The sequence below is a fragment of the Scomber scombrus genome, chromosome 21, assembly GCF_963691925.1.
Source record: "Scomber scombrus chromosome 21, fScoSco1.1, whole genome shotgun sequence".
NCBI classification, from domain to species: Eukaryota; Metazoa; Chordata; class Actinopteri; order Scombriformes; family Scombridae; genus Scomber; species Scomber scombrus.
In genome coordinates, this window is record NC_084990.1 from 22,697,319 (window position 1) to 22,710,515 (window position 13,197).

Consider the following 13,197-nt stretch of genomic DNA (forward strand, 5'->3'; position numbering starts at 1 on the left):
AGTCGTGCCTGAGGGGGAAATAAAGAAGAGAAGAGCGATGTTAGACGAGCAGAGAGCAGCTGCAGCGCCTCGTCTATTTTTCGCCTCACAGAAAAAGCTGCAACAGGTTTTAGAGACATGAAGAAAACCAGGATATAAATTATGAGCGTTTAAATCAATACAATTAAAAAAAGGATAGACACCTCAGATCTGATTTATTCCATTTATAAAAAGGACCTTTTGCACATCGGTGGACACTGAAAACATACTTTTACCACCAAGCTTCTAGTTAATCTGTGTTTTATTCATTTTATTCCTCCTTAAGTGCACTCAGCTCATGCACTTTTTTATTTGTATTGCACTTTATTGATTTTAGTCTTGTATGGTGTCATTTATTCATTCATTTATTTATTTAGTATTGCAAATTTCTAGAGATGCTGTGCTGTCTCTTTCTTATAAAAATGACAAATAGCGTACTTTGAATTTTTGACTGTGATCTTGTGTTTTAGTTTCATTTAAAAAAAAAAAAATCTATTTAACTTTCATCTCTTCTTATTTGTTTTAATGTGTTTTTTTTAACCTATGATGTTGATTTCAACTCGCTGTACTTCAAACGAGCTGCATTTTATGTATTAAAAAGTTATTATTCAGCTCGATTTCTGATGATGAAACCGTCTGATTGCAAAACAGATCGAAATATTAAATTCTTACACATTTGCTGACACATGGCGTAACTTAAGATGAACAATATTTGAAGGAAACTTTTCACTTTTATAAAATCTAGCGTATAAAAAAAGCTTTAAAAGAGAAATGTAGCTGCTTAACAAGCTTTAATCACATGACACTTTACTGAATTTATGTTTTTTTTTTAAATCAATATACCCAAATTATGCTTCTTTATTTTTGTTTTTGTCACATGTGCTGTTTAATTAATTCATAATATCCCATAAATTCCTATTTTTCTATCATTTTCAGATCATCTTGGTTTATTATAGCCCCCAATAAAACTACTGAGGATGAAGTTCAGAGAGCGAGAGTGAGACTATTTAACTGAGTCACACTGAGCGAGCTTCAAGCTGCCAAAATCAAAAGGCGATTTATGGCACAAAACAAGATAAAAGTTAAAGTGCTACTCACACATTTGTTGGAAGAACAAGTCAAATTATTTAAAAAAAAGCTCCAAAATTTTATAGAAATACTTTTAGAAATAAAGTGTCAGAGAGAGAAAGAACCAAGTGTTCCCAAAGGTTTAATTTAACTTTAACACATCAGATTAATCAATAATTTTACTTTACATGCAGAATTCTGGATACTGTTCTTAATATTCTCTCATAATTAGTCTCTATACATCATTTCTGAAGCACAAATCATTCATGAATATCATTTACAATCAAACTATGAATCTTTCCAATGTTATATAACACCGGAGATGATTTCAATTCATTATATTAAATGTGAATAAAAGAGTATTTTTTAATAAATGAGTCAAACACTTAATAAAAATACATATAAGCTGCACAAAATGGTTTTTAAAAAGTTGAAATTTTTTCCTTTTTTCTTCTTTTTTTGTATATTTTGGGTCACATGAGGAAAAATGTTCAAATTTCTGGCTAAAAAGAAAAAATTTTAAGGTGTTTTTTCTTCTTTCAAATGTAAAAAAATGGGTCAAATTAGACCCTGAAATGTGTCATGTTGCTTTAATCATTAAAGAATGATTTAACACAATAATGGGCCTAAAAAATAAAAGGTAATAACTGATCCTAAAAGTGGAGTTTGAGTGTTTTAAAGTTGATCTTGACAAAGTTTCTTGTCTTTTATCTAAAATCCTCTAAACAACCCACAGACAGTAAAACTGGATTCTGTCAGTTTTCACTCATTTCTTGCAGCCTGGTTTCATTAAAGCAACATGAAATCTTGTGTTGATCCTTTATTGTGATATTCCGCCAACATTTGCAGATATTTCTGGCTGTGAGTGTGAACCTGCTGGCAGTTCTTTCGCCACTAACCCCCCCCCCCCCCTCCTTTCATTTTGGCTGCTGTAGCGAGGTGATGTCATCATATATCAGCATGTAGACACTTGTCAGCTTTATCATTATTATTATTATTATTATTAATAGTAGCATTAACACCTCATTTTGTCACTTTCTTTGGGCAAAGTTCACAAATTTGCTTCATTATATATATTTTTTTTAAAGCTCTCTGTCATCATCGTGTTGAGTATCCCTTGGCAACCAAAACTCACAACCATGATTTATGTGTATCGAATCTCTCACTTCACGAGTCAGAAGATGTTTAAATTTGATCCCTCTTCCTCTCTTACAGCAGCTATTTATGTTTGGGGGGGGGGGGGGGGGGGGGGGGTATGGCTTTTGTTTCCACTCTCATTAATCATAAACTTCGCTGTATGTCGGAGCTGACAGTTTGAACGCTTCATTACTAAAACTGTTCATAGGCTTTTATTTTTAAACCTTGTTTAAATTGATTGTAAATGTTTTTAACTTCACTGTAATCTGATCTGTTTACTAGTATTCATTCATTGTTTTATTTTCTTCCTAATGTTGTTTATAAATGAGGATTCCTCCTAATTAAGACTTATTTTATTGCCATTTACTAATTTCAATTTGCACTATTTTTTCTCTTTGTCTTTCATTTTATTTTTTATTTTCTTATGTATAGAAGTGCACAAAGAAAGGGACATTTTGAATCTTGAATGTTTTTCTTTGTTGGTAAAATTAAGTTTAGTTAAATAGATAAATACAAAATAAATAGTATCCTTAGCAAATGGATAATTATTGGACTATTTCAATTACCACATTTATATTTCTGCCTCATCAGTATTCAAAGCTGTTGAATATAATGCAAATAATAAAGTAGTAGTAGGTTATTTTTTTTACTATTTTTAGGTGGTATTTTTTTTATTATTATTTATTAGAAATATACATATATTTGTTTTATTAGTGCAACTTTTGGGTATATTTAGTAATACGTTTTTTAGGTTTTTTTAACATTGGATAGTTGTGGATGTGTTTCTATGTGATGTTACATGTGGCTTCAGCTTCTGTAAACCAAGTAAATAAACTATCCATCTATCTATTGTTGTTATATTGAGGGTCAGAAAACAATATAACGAAATTTAGATAAGACTCCTTGAGGTATTAAAACAATTTAGGACATTAAAAAAACACATTATAAAGTAATCAATAAGGGCAATAAAATGATATAAAAAGGTGCAAACGCAGCAGACAGCAGCAACAGTAACAGTTTATCATATGTAAATAATGAAAAGTATTTTAAAAGGCACATATTATTTATATTATTACACAATAACAGAGTTTAGATTAATAGTCCTCCAGTAAGAGTGAGGAGGGTAATTGGAGCTAAAGAAGAAGCAATATGGGGCTTCGTTATACATTGTCCTCTCTAATCCAGTTATATCTGCTGTGTTGATATCACGCAGGCTATTTCCAGTTTAAAAGGATGATGGTAACCAGTATAAAATGTTGCCCTAATGCAAAATCCTTGCAGTGAAGCTCGGGTTAATATCTCACACTGCACTGCAACTCTTTATTCTCCTGGTCTTATTCTATTTTCGCTTAATTTTATTTCCAATTTAACACTTTTAATCGTCTTTTATAAACGGTCTTGATGCATTTTGAATTTTCCCGCTGTTGAAATGTACTTTACAAATAAATCCGCCTTGCTTTAATATTTCAGTCTTATTTTTGCACACTTTAACGCTGCCCTGCTCCTCCTTTTACCTCCAGAGCCTGTCGTAGGAAGGTCCTCTTCTCGTTCTTGGCCCACTCGATGCACTCCAGACACAGCTCGACCTCCTGCCCCGTCGCCGCCTCCATGTCCAGGAAGAGGTCGAGCAGAGAGCGGACCAGCCGGGCCGCCTTCGCCTTGCTGATGGAAATCAGGAAAGGCCTGACGAATTTCAGCAGACCCCCGAGCTCTGCAGACAGATACCAGAGGATTTAGAGTCGGTTCTGGTAGATTTGGGTTCGGATCATCTTAATTAGACCTGTTGGGTTTTAACGTTACCTGCTGCCTGTCCCGTCTTGGCCAGCAGCGTCCCGAGCTCCAGGATGCTCTGTTCTTTAACCCTGACGGCTTCCTCATCGTTCTCCTGAACATCTCTCCTCACTGCGAAAGAAAGACGACAAAGTTCACACCTTAGAAACTCTTTGTTCTTTTAAATCCAGACGAAAGGCAACCTGTGAATTTGTTTTTAACTAGTCAGAGAACGACATTAATGAGACGTTAATTCAATTTAAAGAGTGAGATTTCTGGACTTTTTTTTAGCTCATATGTTTCAAACTCACACAAAAACTTTATTACTACTTATAAGAGCTGCAAGAATTAGTTTATAAATCAATCACCACATATCTTGATCATTATTTCATTGTTTTTAGTCACTTTTAAAGCAAAAATGTTCAACTCCAGCTTCTAAAATGTGAATATTTTATGGTGTATTTAATCTGCTATGATTGTATAAACAACAAATATCTGGCTTATACACTGTTGGACAAAGGACGACATTAGAGGGAAACAATGATTAACACTTTACCGTACTCCTACCAGGTGATTAATTGATAATAAATAACATTAAAATTGTCTTTAGTCGCAGCCCTATTAAAGATTATTCACATTATTGATTAATTATATACTTTACTCTATAAAACAGCAGGAAACTTGAGAAAAATGTTTAAAAAATTGACAAAAAATCCAAATGAATGTCTTTAAATTTCTTTTTTAGTCAAACAAACACAAATATATATTTAATTTATACTCATCTGATAGAGGAAAGCAGCTAATCCTCATATTTGAGATGCTAGAGCCAGTTTGTTTGTTTGTCTTTATACTCGATAAATAAACTACACTAATGAAATTTTCTGTTAACTGTCTGAGAAAAAAGTGTGTGGGTTGTTTTTTTTGGCACACACACAGTTTATTATTATTATTATTATTTTAATATTAATGCTCATTCGTCCACTCCAAATAAACTAACGTTATGATCTTCAGTCCCTTTTCTTTCTCTCTTATTTAGTCACATTTCAGATATTTTACATATATATATATTTTAATATTCTACTTGTTATCCTCTTTTCTTTTCTGTTTTAATTTCTTTTAGGCAGTTTGTGTGAAAAGTACTATAAAAAAAAAAGAGTATTATTCTTATTTATTTATTTTTTAAACACATGAAACTCTTATAAGTGTAAAATATGATGCAGTATTACTATTAATCTACTCAAAGTAGATAAAACTGGCTCCACAATGATAATCTACAACATTTTAAAATCTCTAATAACCAACAATACAAAAATCTGTAATAATATAACATGCTGAAAGAAAGCAGTACTTTTACTTTTGATACTTTAATTACATTTTACTGATAATTCATCTGTATTTTCACTTAAATATTTAATTTTGAATTCAGGATTTCTTACTTAATAGAGTACTTTTTAGATGACAGCGTTACTAAATGTAGTCCACCTTCACTTTAAAATGTGTTTTTTTTTCTTATTTCTTCACAGTTGGATGCTTGAGCTTCACTGAGCAGAATGATAAGATACTTTATTGATCCTGAAGGAAATAAAAGGCATCTAGAAGCCCATATTAGGTCATACAGTGAGTCAGTCCAAAAATAAGAAAAAAAGAAAAACAATGGGGGTTTTCTCTGTGCCTTAAAAGGAAAGTCTCAGTTTTAAAGCTCTGATTTTAAAATCTGTGATGATTTCTGACGTCACAACCAGTTTGGAAATCAATCTCGGTCCGATATTCAACTTTGGAGGAGAGTGAAGTAGAAACCTGAAGAACCTCAAAGTGCACAAAAACACTGAGAACTGACTTTATAGACTTTACAGCCTGTATTGCTCCTTCATACATGACCTACTGTCGGGAAGTATGGAGGAACATCACATCACATCTGCTGACATATTTGGCGACATAAACAGTTTTGTACATTGATCTTTGCTTATAGAATGAGAGATGATAAATATATATATTTTATAAAACTAAACTAAAACTACTTAATCACCTGTTTAACTAAAACTAAACTGAAATAAAGAAAAAAGCAGGCTGAAAAACTAAATAAAAATAAAAACTAATGAGAATTTCCGAACTATAATAACCCTGGTGTGTGTGGAAAAAATATTAGTGGACCAAACAGAGTATTTAAACATTTCTGAAAGTGATTTTTAGGTGATATATATTCAGGGTTCACACGGTCATTAAATTCCTGGAAACGTTATGAAATAAGAAAAACTGGAAATGGTTTGGAAAAGTTTTGAATTAGGGATGACCTGCTCTGATATCAAAGATAACAGATATAAGACAGGCTGCATGAACTTGGACCCCCCCCCGCCCCCATTTTTACCCCCTCTCACATTAATCTGTCCCAACCACATTTCAAATGCTTTGTGCTGTAAATAATCATGTTTCTTTCCTTAAAGCACAAATTCAATTAAAATGTCTTTAATGTAGGGTCATGACCATGAAGGCCAAACTTCCCTCAAATCTCACTCTGAGGGTTTCTGAAAAGTTGACAGCTCTGGTTATGATGTTCAACAGTTCGACCTGCATGTCCAGATTTGGGATGGGGGGGGGGGGGGGGGGGGGTAAAAACCCAATATTGTGCCTTATAGTAGCTATGTGGGCTTACCTTTGTTAAACTACTTTAATTAAGTTGTGGAAATGGGGGAAAATATTATGGAATAGTTTTGGAAAAGTTTTGAAAATTCAATGTTAAATATGTGTGGGAACCCTGTTAAAAGACATATTCTATCTCTCATATCTTCCAATTAATGTCAAAAGTAAACATGTTTTAATTTAGGAAAGTTTAACAGCTGAATATAATTTATAAAGTACCTAACTGTTTAGTTTAGCTTATTCTAACATGTTAAAGTGACAAAATAAAATATATAGGCAGCAAAATATAACAAAAGAAATGACAGCAACTTTTATTTTTTTTAGATAAACAATAAAACAATAAACATTCAATGTCTTAAAATACATAGGAAGAAGTAAAGAACTTTTCTAGTCCTGTAGTCCTCTAGTTTTTTTCTTTTTTCTTTTACTCTAACAATCACACAAAAATAAGCTTTAGAAATGTGTTATGAAATGTTTAAATACTCTGTTTGGAACAATAATATTATTTTCCCACACACACACAAAATGTTTGGAAACCCTAAACTGTTGTTTATTTCTTTTAGGGTGATATATATTTGTTTATTTCTTCCATCTCTGAGCAGCACTGAGCTTGACAGCTACTGGACTGGTGTGACAAGGCAGAATGAGGACAGTGATGCCTTTAAGGACTATTTACAGATAATAATAATATAATATCAGTGTGTCATTAGTATACACAGACACATACACACCTGCACAGCTTGACTAGACCACTGAATAGCTTCTCTCTGGAGTTATTTCTCTTTAAATTCACTCTGATAACAACAAGCTAATGTGGTTAGCTACAATAATAACAACAATGCTAACATGAGTCACTTAAAGTACAGCTAATAGAAAGATAGCTAGAACATACAAACAACATTATAATATCCTAATATATATAATAATTTAAGATATAATATTATTACATATTTCACGCCTCTGGCCTAAAGTTAGCACAAGGAGCTAACATGCTATCTAGCTAGCATTACATTGAACAGTGAGTCAGCACGGAGCACCGGCTAGCTTTAACACCACCTTTACCCCGCTAATACTCACAAAAAAAATGACTAAACAACACGGTGGCCAAGAGAGAAAGTGTCCGCATAATAAAACACTTACCTATCGAGTGGAGGATGTCGATAGAGGCGTTGCTGTCCGTGCTAATGAGAGACTGAGCTCTCTGAAACTCGACCACCGCTGCAGCCGCCATCTTTGCTTAATTCAAAATGCTGCTGCTTGAATGAAAAAAAAAGGTTACGTGCTGGCGTTACGTTCGCCAAACGTGCGTGGAGTGACGTCAACGCGCCAGGATTGAAGGTGTGGGAAATGTAGTTCTAATTGAAAATAGGTCGATAAAAATAAATAAATATGAATAAGACTCTCTTTATTGTAAAACTAGGAGCTTATGGAGTCTTATAGTTTAACAGGTAGATAGTGCAAGACATAAAATGTATAATATAAAACGTAAAGATATAAACTGATCAATGTGTGTATAACATTATAGTGCAAGAGACAAAGATTGTAGTCCAAAAACCAATATACTATAAAAAATAATTGTTATAATAATAGTAATAATGATAGATTAATTTTATAGAGCGCTTTTAACAAAACTCAGATCACTTTACAGAATCAAAGACAAATTAAAACAATAAAACCATACAGAATAAATGAAAACACAAACAGCAATGTAGAGGAGAAGAACAAAATAGAAGAAAATAGAAGAACAATACAAAGACACAGACACAAAAGGACAGCGCAGACAGTAAGACTGAGACTGTAGTGCATTATTATTATGATTACTATAATTAATAACACTAATACTACCACTACTACTAATAATAATAGCAATAATACTATTAATCATTATCATACCTCTCTTTTTTTAAATCAAAGTAGGTCTACAACATTAAAAGTAATGCAATAATGCACATAAATTAGGCTGTTATCATATAGAGCAGACCAACCATGCATTCCCACAACAAATATTTAGTGCCAATATTAAAAATATATATATAATTAGAATATTTACTTTATTTATTTGTATTTCTATGTATGCAATGTTTTATGTAGAACTGTATTATTGGTGGGAAAGACCATATAGGTTTAAATAAATTACCAGTAGCGTCTATAGATGGTAGTCTATGTGTCTGTGGTCAAAGTGGATGAATGGATTGTTGATATTAAACACTAAATAAAACCCCAACATATTCCCAAAATGGAAAAAATATACATATATACAAGTAGCCTACATGGGAGAATAATTAGCGATTAAGGGATTAAAACAAAGCTCCAAACAACTGGGTTACCTATATAGAAACCTTTTCACTTTTTATATGTAAAAGCTAATTAATGTATGTTGGTGAGTCAGTCGGTATGATGCCATCATATGTTATGTAGGAAAAAACACCCTCTGAGTTCATTGGGTTCAGTGTGCATGAGAGCCTGCTATGTGTGGCTCTATAGGCGGAGTTGTTTCTCCAGGAGAGACAGCACAGCGGCGCCCCACCACCGTCTTTTGAGTCAACCCTCCTCAAACACACACACACACACACACACACACACACACAGTCAGTCAGTCAGTGTGACACAACACAACATCAGCACCTCGCAGCATCCGCATCTCACGGCCAGGAGGACCAGGAGCACATCTTCATCCAAGCATCCATTCCACAACTGCCTCCCATCGTCTGCGCACCGCCGACACCAGGCGTGATCATCCCACTGCTTGTGTTATATTTCGGATTATTATTCTCTCTGCTGCATTTATACGCACACACTCTCTCTGGGATGATTATATGGTTTTGATCGCGTTTTTCCACAAGGAGAAAAACAGGCTTGAAAAACGCGGAGCATCATCGTTTCAGTGCGATTGTTCTTCATATTGAGCAGGAAATCGGGTAAGTGTTATATATATATTTTGGGAATATTTTGGTGCTGAATTGTGCAGCAGTTTGGATTGTGGGTGCAGATTTGTGGATTCATTATATGTGGAATAGGGAGGGAGGAGAGAGATGCGCAGCTGCGTTTTACAGGAAAATATGCGACTATTATGCGATAAATGAGGATGTTAAACTATAGGCAGCCATATCTACTGACATATTTAGTGATATTATAAAGGGATGATATTATAAAGGGTGGATTTTCATCATTTTTTAAGCCACCGCCTATTATGGGCAATGCTCTCATTTTCGACGCAGACGCTCAGTTTCAGCACCATGGAGAGCATCCGATGTACACAACCCCCTTTTATTACAGCAACGAAATCCGACAAATCCTTTTAAATCTTACTCCACTGAAATCACATTTAAAGCTGAGATTGTGGATTTTTATGCACACACAAAATGACGAATCAGATATATATATAGAGGGATAGAGGGTGATGGAATGACGGATTGAGCACGCTTGGATCCTGCGCAAGAGAGCAATGTCGATCCATCGACTGTGTCTTTATACTGTAGCTGCTGCAGTGAGGATAAAAAAAACACGTCGTGCAAAATAAAGAATCATACGCATCTGTTTATTTTAAAGAGATTTAAACACGATCATGGCTTTTGTGTTGCTTTGATATGATGAGCCCTGTACAGTATAAGCACACAATCCGACCTTCACCTGTTATTATGGTGTTTACGTTATTCATGGCGTCCATTTTATCGAGATGGTGGCGCGTGGTTCACCCTGGTTTATGTGCCAGTGCCTATAAAATATGGATCTCTCATCATGCAATGTTTATGAATTCACCATATAGGACCCAATTTGAGGCACCGATGCAGTTGGATTCATTATACACAATCGTCCACATGATTTTTTGTCTTCCTGCTCTGTAATCTACTGCAGATGAATGAAGGCTGGAGCACAATTTCATACTAAATCGTTCATAATGTGTGTGTGATTTTCCCGCTCTGTATTGATCATTTGTAGCAAGCAGGAATCTATACTGATGGTATTAATTACTATAAGCTACAGGCTGAGCCATTCCAGCATTTATTGAGTCAAATCAACGCTGCTAATAAGCTTGGTGTATTCTGTCAGATAAAGCACACTCCTCACATTCATGAGCACATCACACCAGAAAGATGATTTTATCTGATGTAAGATGAATAATAGGATGATAGATCGAACATGAGATCAAACACACTTTATTGGCTATTTCCAAATATCCGTGAATGATTTAAAGGCAGGAGCTTTTCTACCAATTATTTTTCTGATTATTGATTTTTTGTGCTTCCAGCAGTGCCCATCCGGAGCCGCAGACGGAGAGCTGAAATACAACAGAGGCTCAGTCTCAGTCAAGGTGATCGTTATCCCCTCAGAGAGCTGTTTACAGGACAATCTCCTCCTCAGCTTTAGATGCCCAGCGGCAGCCTGTAGCCCGGGACCTCCCCCCTTTGCTCCCAGAAGCATTGAGGCTTTGAGACCCTCAAGGATCTCCCCTGGCAGACGCTCTTCTGACCCAGCGAGGCTAAAGCCCCTGGACGCCTCCCCGCAGTCACCATGGGAACCGTGCTGTCTTTGTCACCCAGCTACCGAAAGGCGGCTCTGTTTGAGGATGGACCGGCCACCGTGGGCCACTACACAGCCGTCCAGAACAGCAAGAACGCCAAAGACAAGAACCTGAAGCGCCACTCGCTCATCAACGTCCTCCCATGGAAGCGGATTGTAGCTGTGTCAGCCAAGAAGAAAGGCTCCAAGAAGGTGCAACCCAATGCCACCTACCAGAACAATGTCACCCACCTCAACAATGAAAACCTGAAGAAGTCGCAGTCCTGCGCCAACCTCTCCACCTTCACCCAGGATCAGAGCACTCCAGCTCTCACCAAGACCTCCAACAACACAGTATCGTCTGTCAAGAAGGCCCCTCTGGCCAACTCCAATGTGGCCCCCGGGACCCCTAAGAGAGTGATCGTCCAGGCCTCCACTAGCGAGCTCCTGCGCTGCCTTGGGGAGTTTCTGTGCCGGCGTTGTTACCGACTCAAACACCTGTCCCCTACTGATCCTGTGCTGTGGCTGCGCAGCGTGGACCGCTCCTTGCTGCTGCAGGGCTGGCAGGACCAAGGATTCATCACTCCTGCTAACGTGGTCTTTGTCTACATGCTGTGCCGTGACGTGGTCTCCTCCGAGGTGGCAACGGAGCACGAGCTGCAGGCCGTGCTCCTCACCTGCCTCTACCTGTCTTACTCCTACATGGGCAACGAGATCTCCTACCCGCTCAAGCCCTTCTTAGTGGAGAGCTCCAAGGAGACCTTCTGGGACCGCTGCCTGTCCATCATCAACCTGATGAGCGCAAAGATGCTCCAGATCAACTCCGACCCGCACTACTTCACTCAGGTGTTCGCGGACCTGAAGAACGAGAGCCAGAAGGAGGAGGAGAGGAGCCGCTTGCTCATCGGCCTGGACCGGTGAGGGGATGCTAAGGGGGGGGAGCAGAGGAGGAGGGGGAGGGGAGGGCTAGGTGGGGGGGAGGTGGAGCATACTCCAGTCTGGCATTTTGACACGTTTGAAAGCTGATGCTATTTATTTATTATTGTCCAAACGGCAGAGGGGCTGGAGAGCTAATTAGGAAAGTATTTGACATTTACAACCCCCTGAGCTTTTGAATCTAGTCAGAATGACAACATAATCATCTCTGGAGGAGGAGGAGGAGGAGGAGGATGGATATTTTGGGGGTGGAAACTGTTGCAATGGTCTCCCCAAAAAAAAGCATTGGGGTTTTTTTGTGCAAAGGATGGATTTTTTTGCATAAACCTGAGAATGAAAGCTTTTTTTTTTTTGACAATGATATATAAACAAACACACACACACACACACACCTACACACACACACACACACACACACAGAAAAAAAATGCCAGACTTGGGTAAATCCTTTGCTAACATACAGATATATATCTATATGAAAAAAACAAAAACAATTCAGACAAAAAAGACCTGAAAAACCAACAAAAAACCAACAAAAAAAGAAAAGAAAAGAAAAACATTAGAAAAGGACGCATACATCTACAGCAATGAATGTGGACAGGACTGAGGCTGCAGCAGCCTGCCAGTGACCTTCTGACTGTTTGACGATGTGATGTGCACTGCCTACTGCAGGAGGGTGAGGGCCATCGCCTGACTGGCTTTTCTTCATCATGCATCACGGAAGAACAGGCACACAACCCCCCCCCTCTTCCTCCACACCAAACGGCTCTTTGGAAATGCCGACACCCTCTCGTCTCCTCCATTAATACGGATACGACTGGATTCTTTTTTTTGTTTTTTTGTTTGCTGCAATGCATATCTGGCCATCTAGGAGAGAACAGCAGCGGCCGCGTCAATGCTGGATCCATATTTTTGTGGGTTTTTCTGTTTTATGGCTCTGCAGCAGGACATACATACAGAGCAAAAAAGGCCAACTGGATGGACTATGAAGCAAGCATTGCATTTGGTGGACTTTTGATAATAACAATAACAATAATAATAAAAAAGAGACAACAGCAAGAGGACGTGTGATCTTTGATTAAAGGATCATACTGAGTGTGTTCAGAAATACCTACTTTATTTTCATCTAGA

At 36.9% G+C, this 13,197-nt stretch overlaps 2 protein-coding genes across 2 annotated transcripts; one reads left to right on the top strand and one right to left on the bottom strand.

Moving 5' to 3' along the window:
• Positions 1 to 3,710: 3,710 nt before the first annotated feature.
• psmd11b (proteasome 26S subunit, non-ATPase 11b) lies at positions 3,711 to 7,861 on the bottom strand. Its single transcript, XM_062442275.1, has 3 exons — positions 7,771 to 7,861; positions 4,024 to 4,125; positions 3,711 to 3,934 (listed from the first exon to the last, which is right to left on the bottom strand). Exons 1-3 carry the CDS (start codon positions 7,859 to 7,861, stop codon positions 3,711 to 3,713), a joined length of 417 nt encoding a protein of 138 aa, XP_062298259.1.
• A 3,281-nt stretch (positions 7,862 to 11,142) lies between these two features.
• Positions 11,143 to 12,051, top strand: cdk5r1b (cyclin dependent kinase 5, regulatory subunit 1b (p35)). The gene has a single exon (XM_062442514.1). It carries the CDS (start codon positions 11,143 to 11,145, stop codon positions 12,049 to 12,051), a length of 909 nt encoding a protein of 302 aa, XP_062298498.1.
• Positions 12,052 to 13,197: the final 1,146 nt, after the last annotated feature.

Coding starts and splice junctions, on each gene's coding strand:
- cdk5r1b (XM_062442514.1), top strand. CDS start 11,143: ATGGGAACCGTGCTGTCTTTGTCACCCAGCTACCGAAAGGCGGCTCTG.
- psmd11b (XM_062442275.1), bottom strand. CDS start 7,861: ATGGCGGCTGCAGCGGTGGTCGAGTTTCAGAGAGCTCAGTCTCTCATT. Junction 4,126..7,770: donor CGACATCCTCCACTCGATAG/GTAAGTGTTTTA, acceptor TTTCTTTCGCAG/TGAGGAGAGATGTTCAGGAG. Junction 3,935..4,023: donor CAAGACGGGACAGGCAGCAG/GTAACGTTAAAA, acceptor ATCTGTCTGCAG/AGCTCGGGGGTCTGCTGAAA.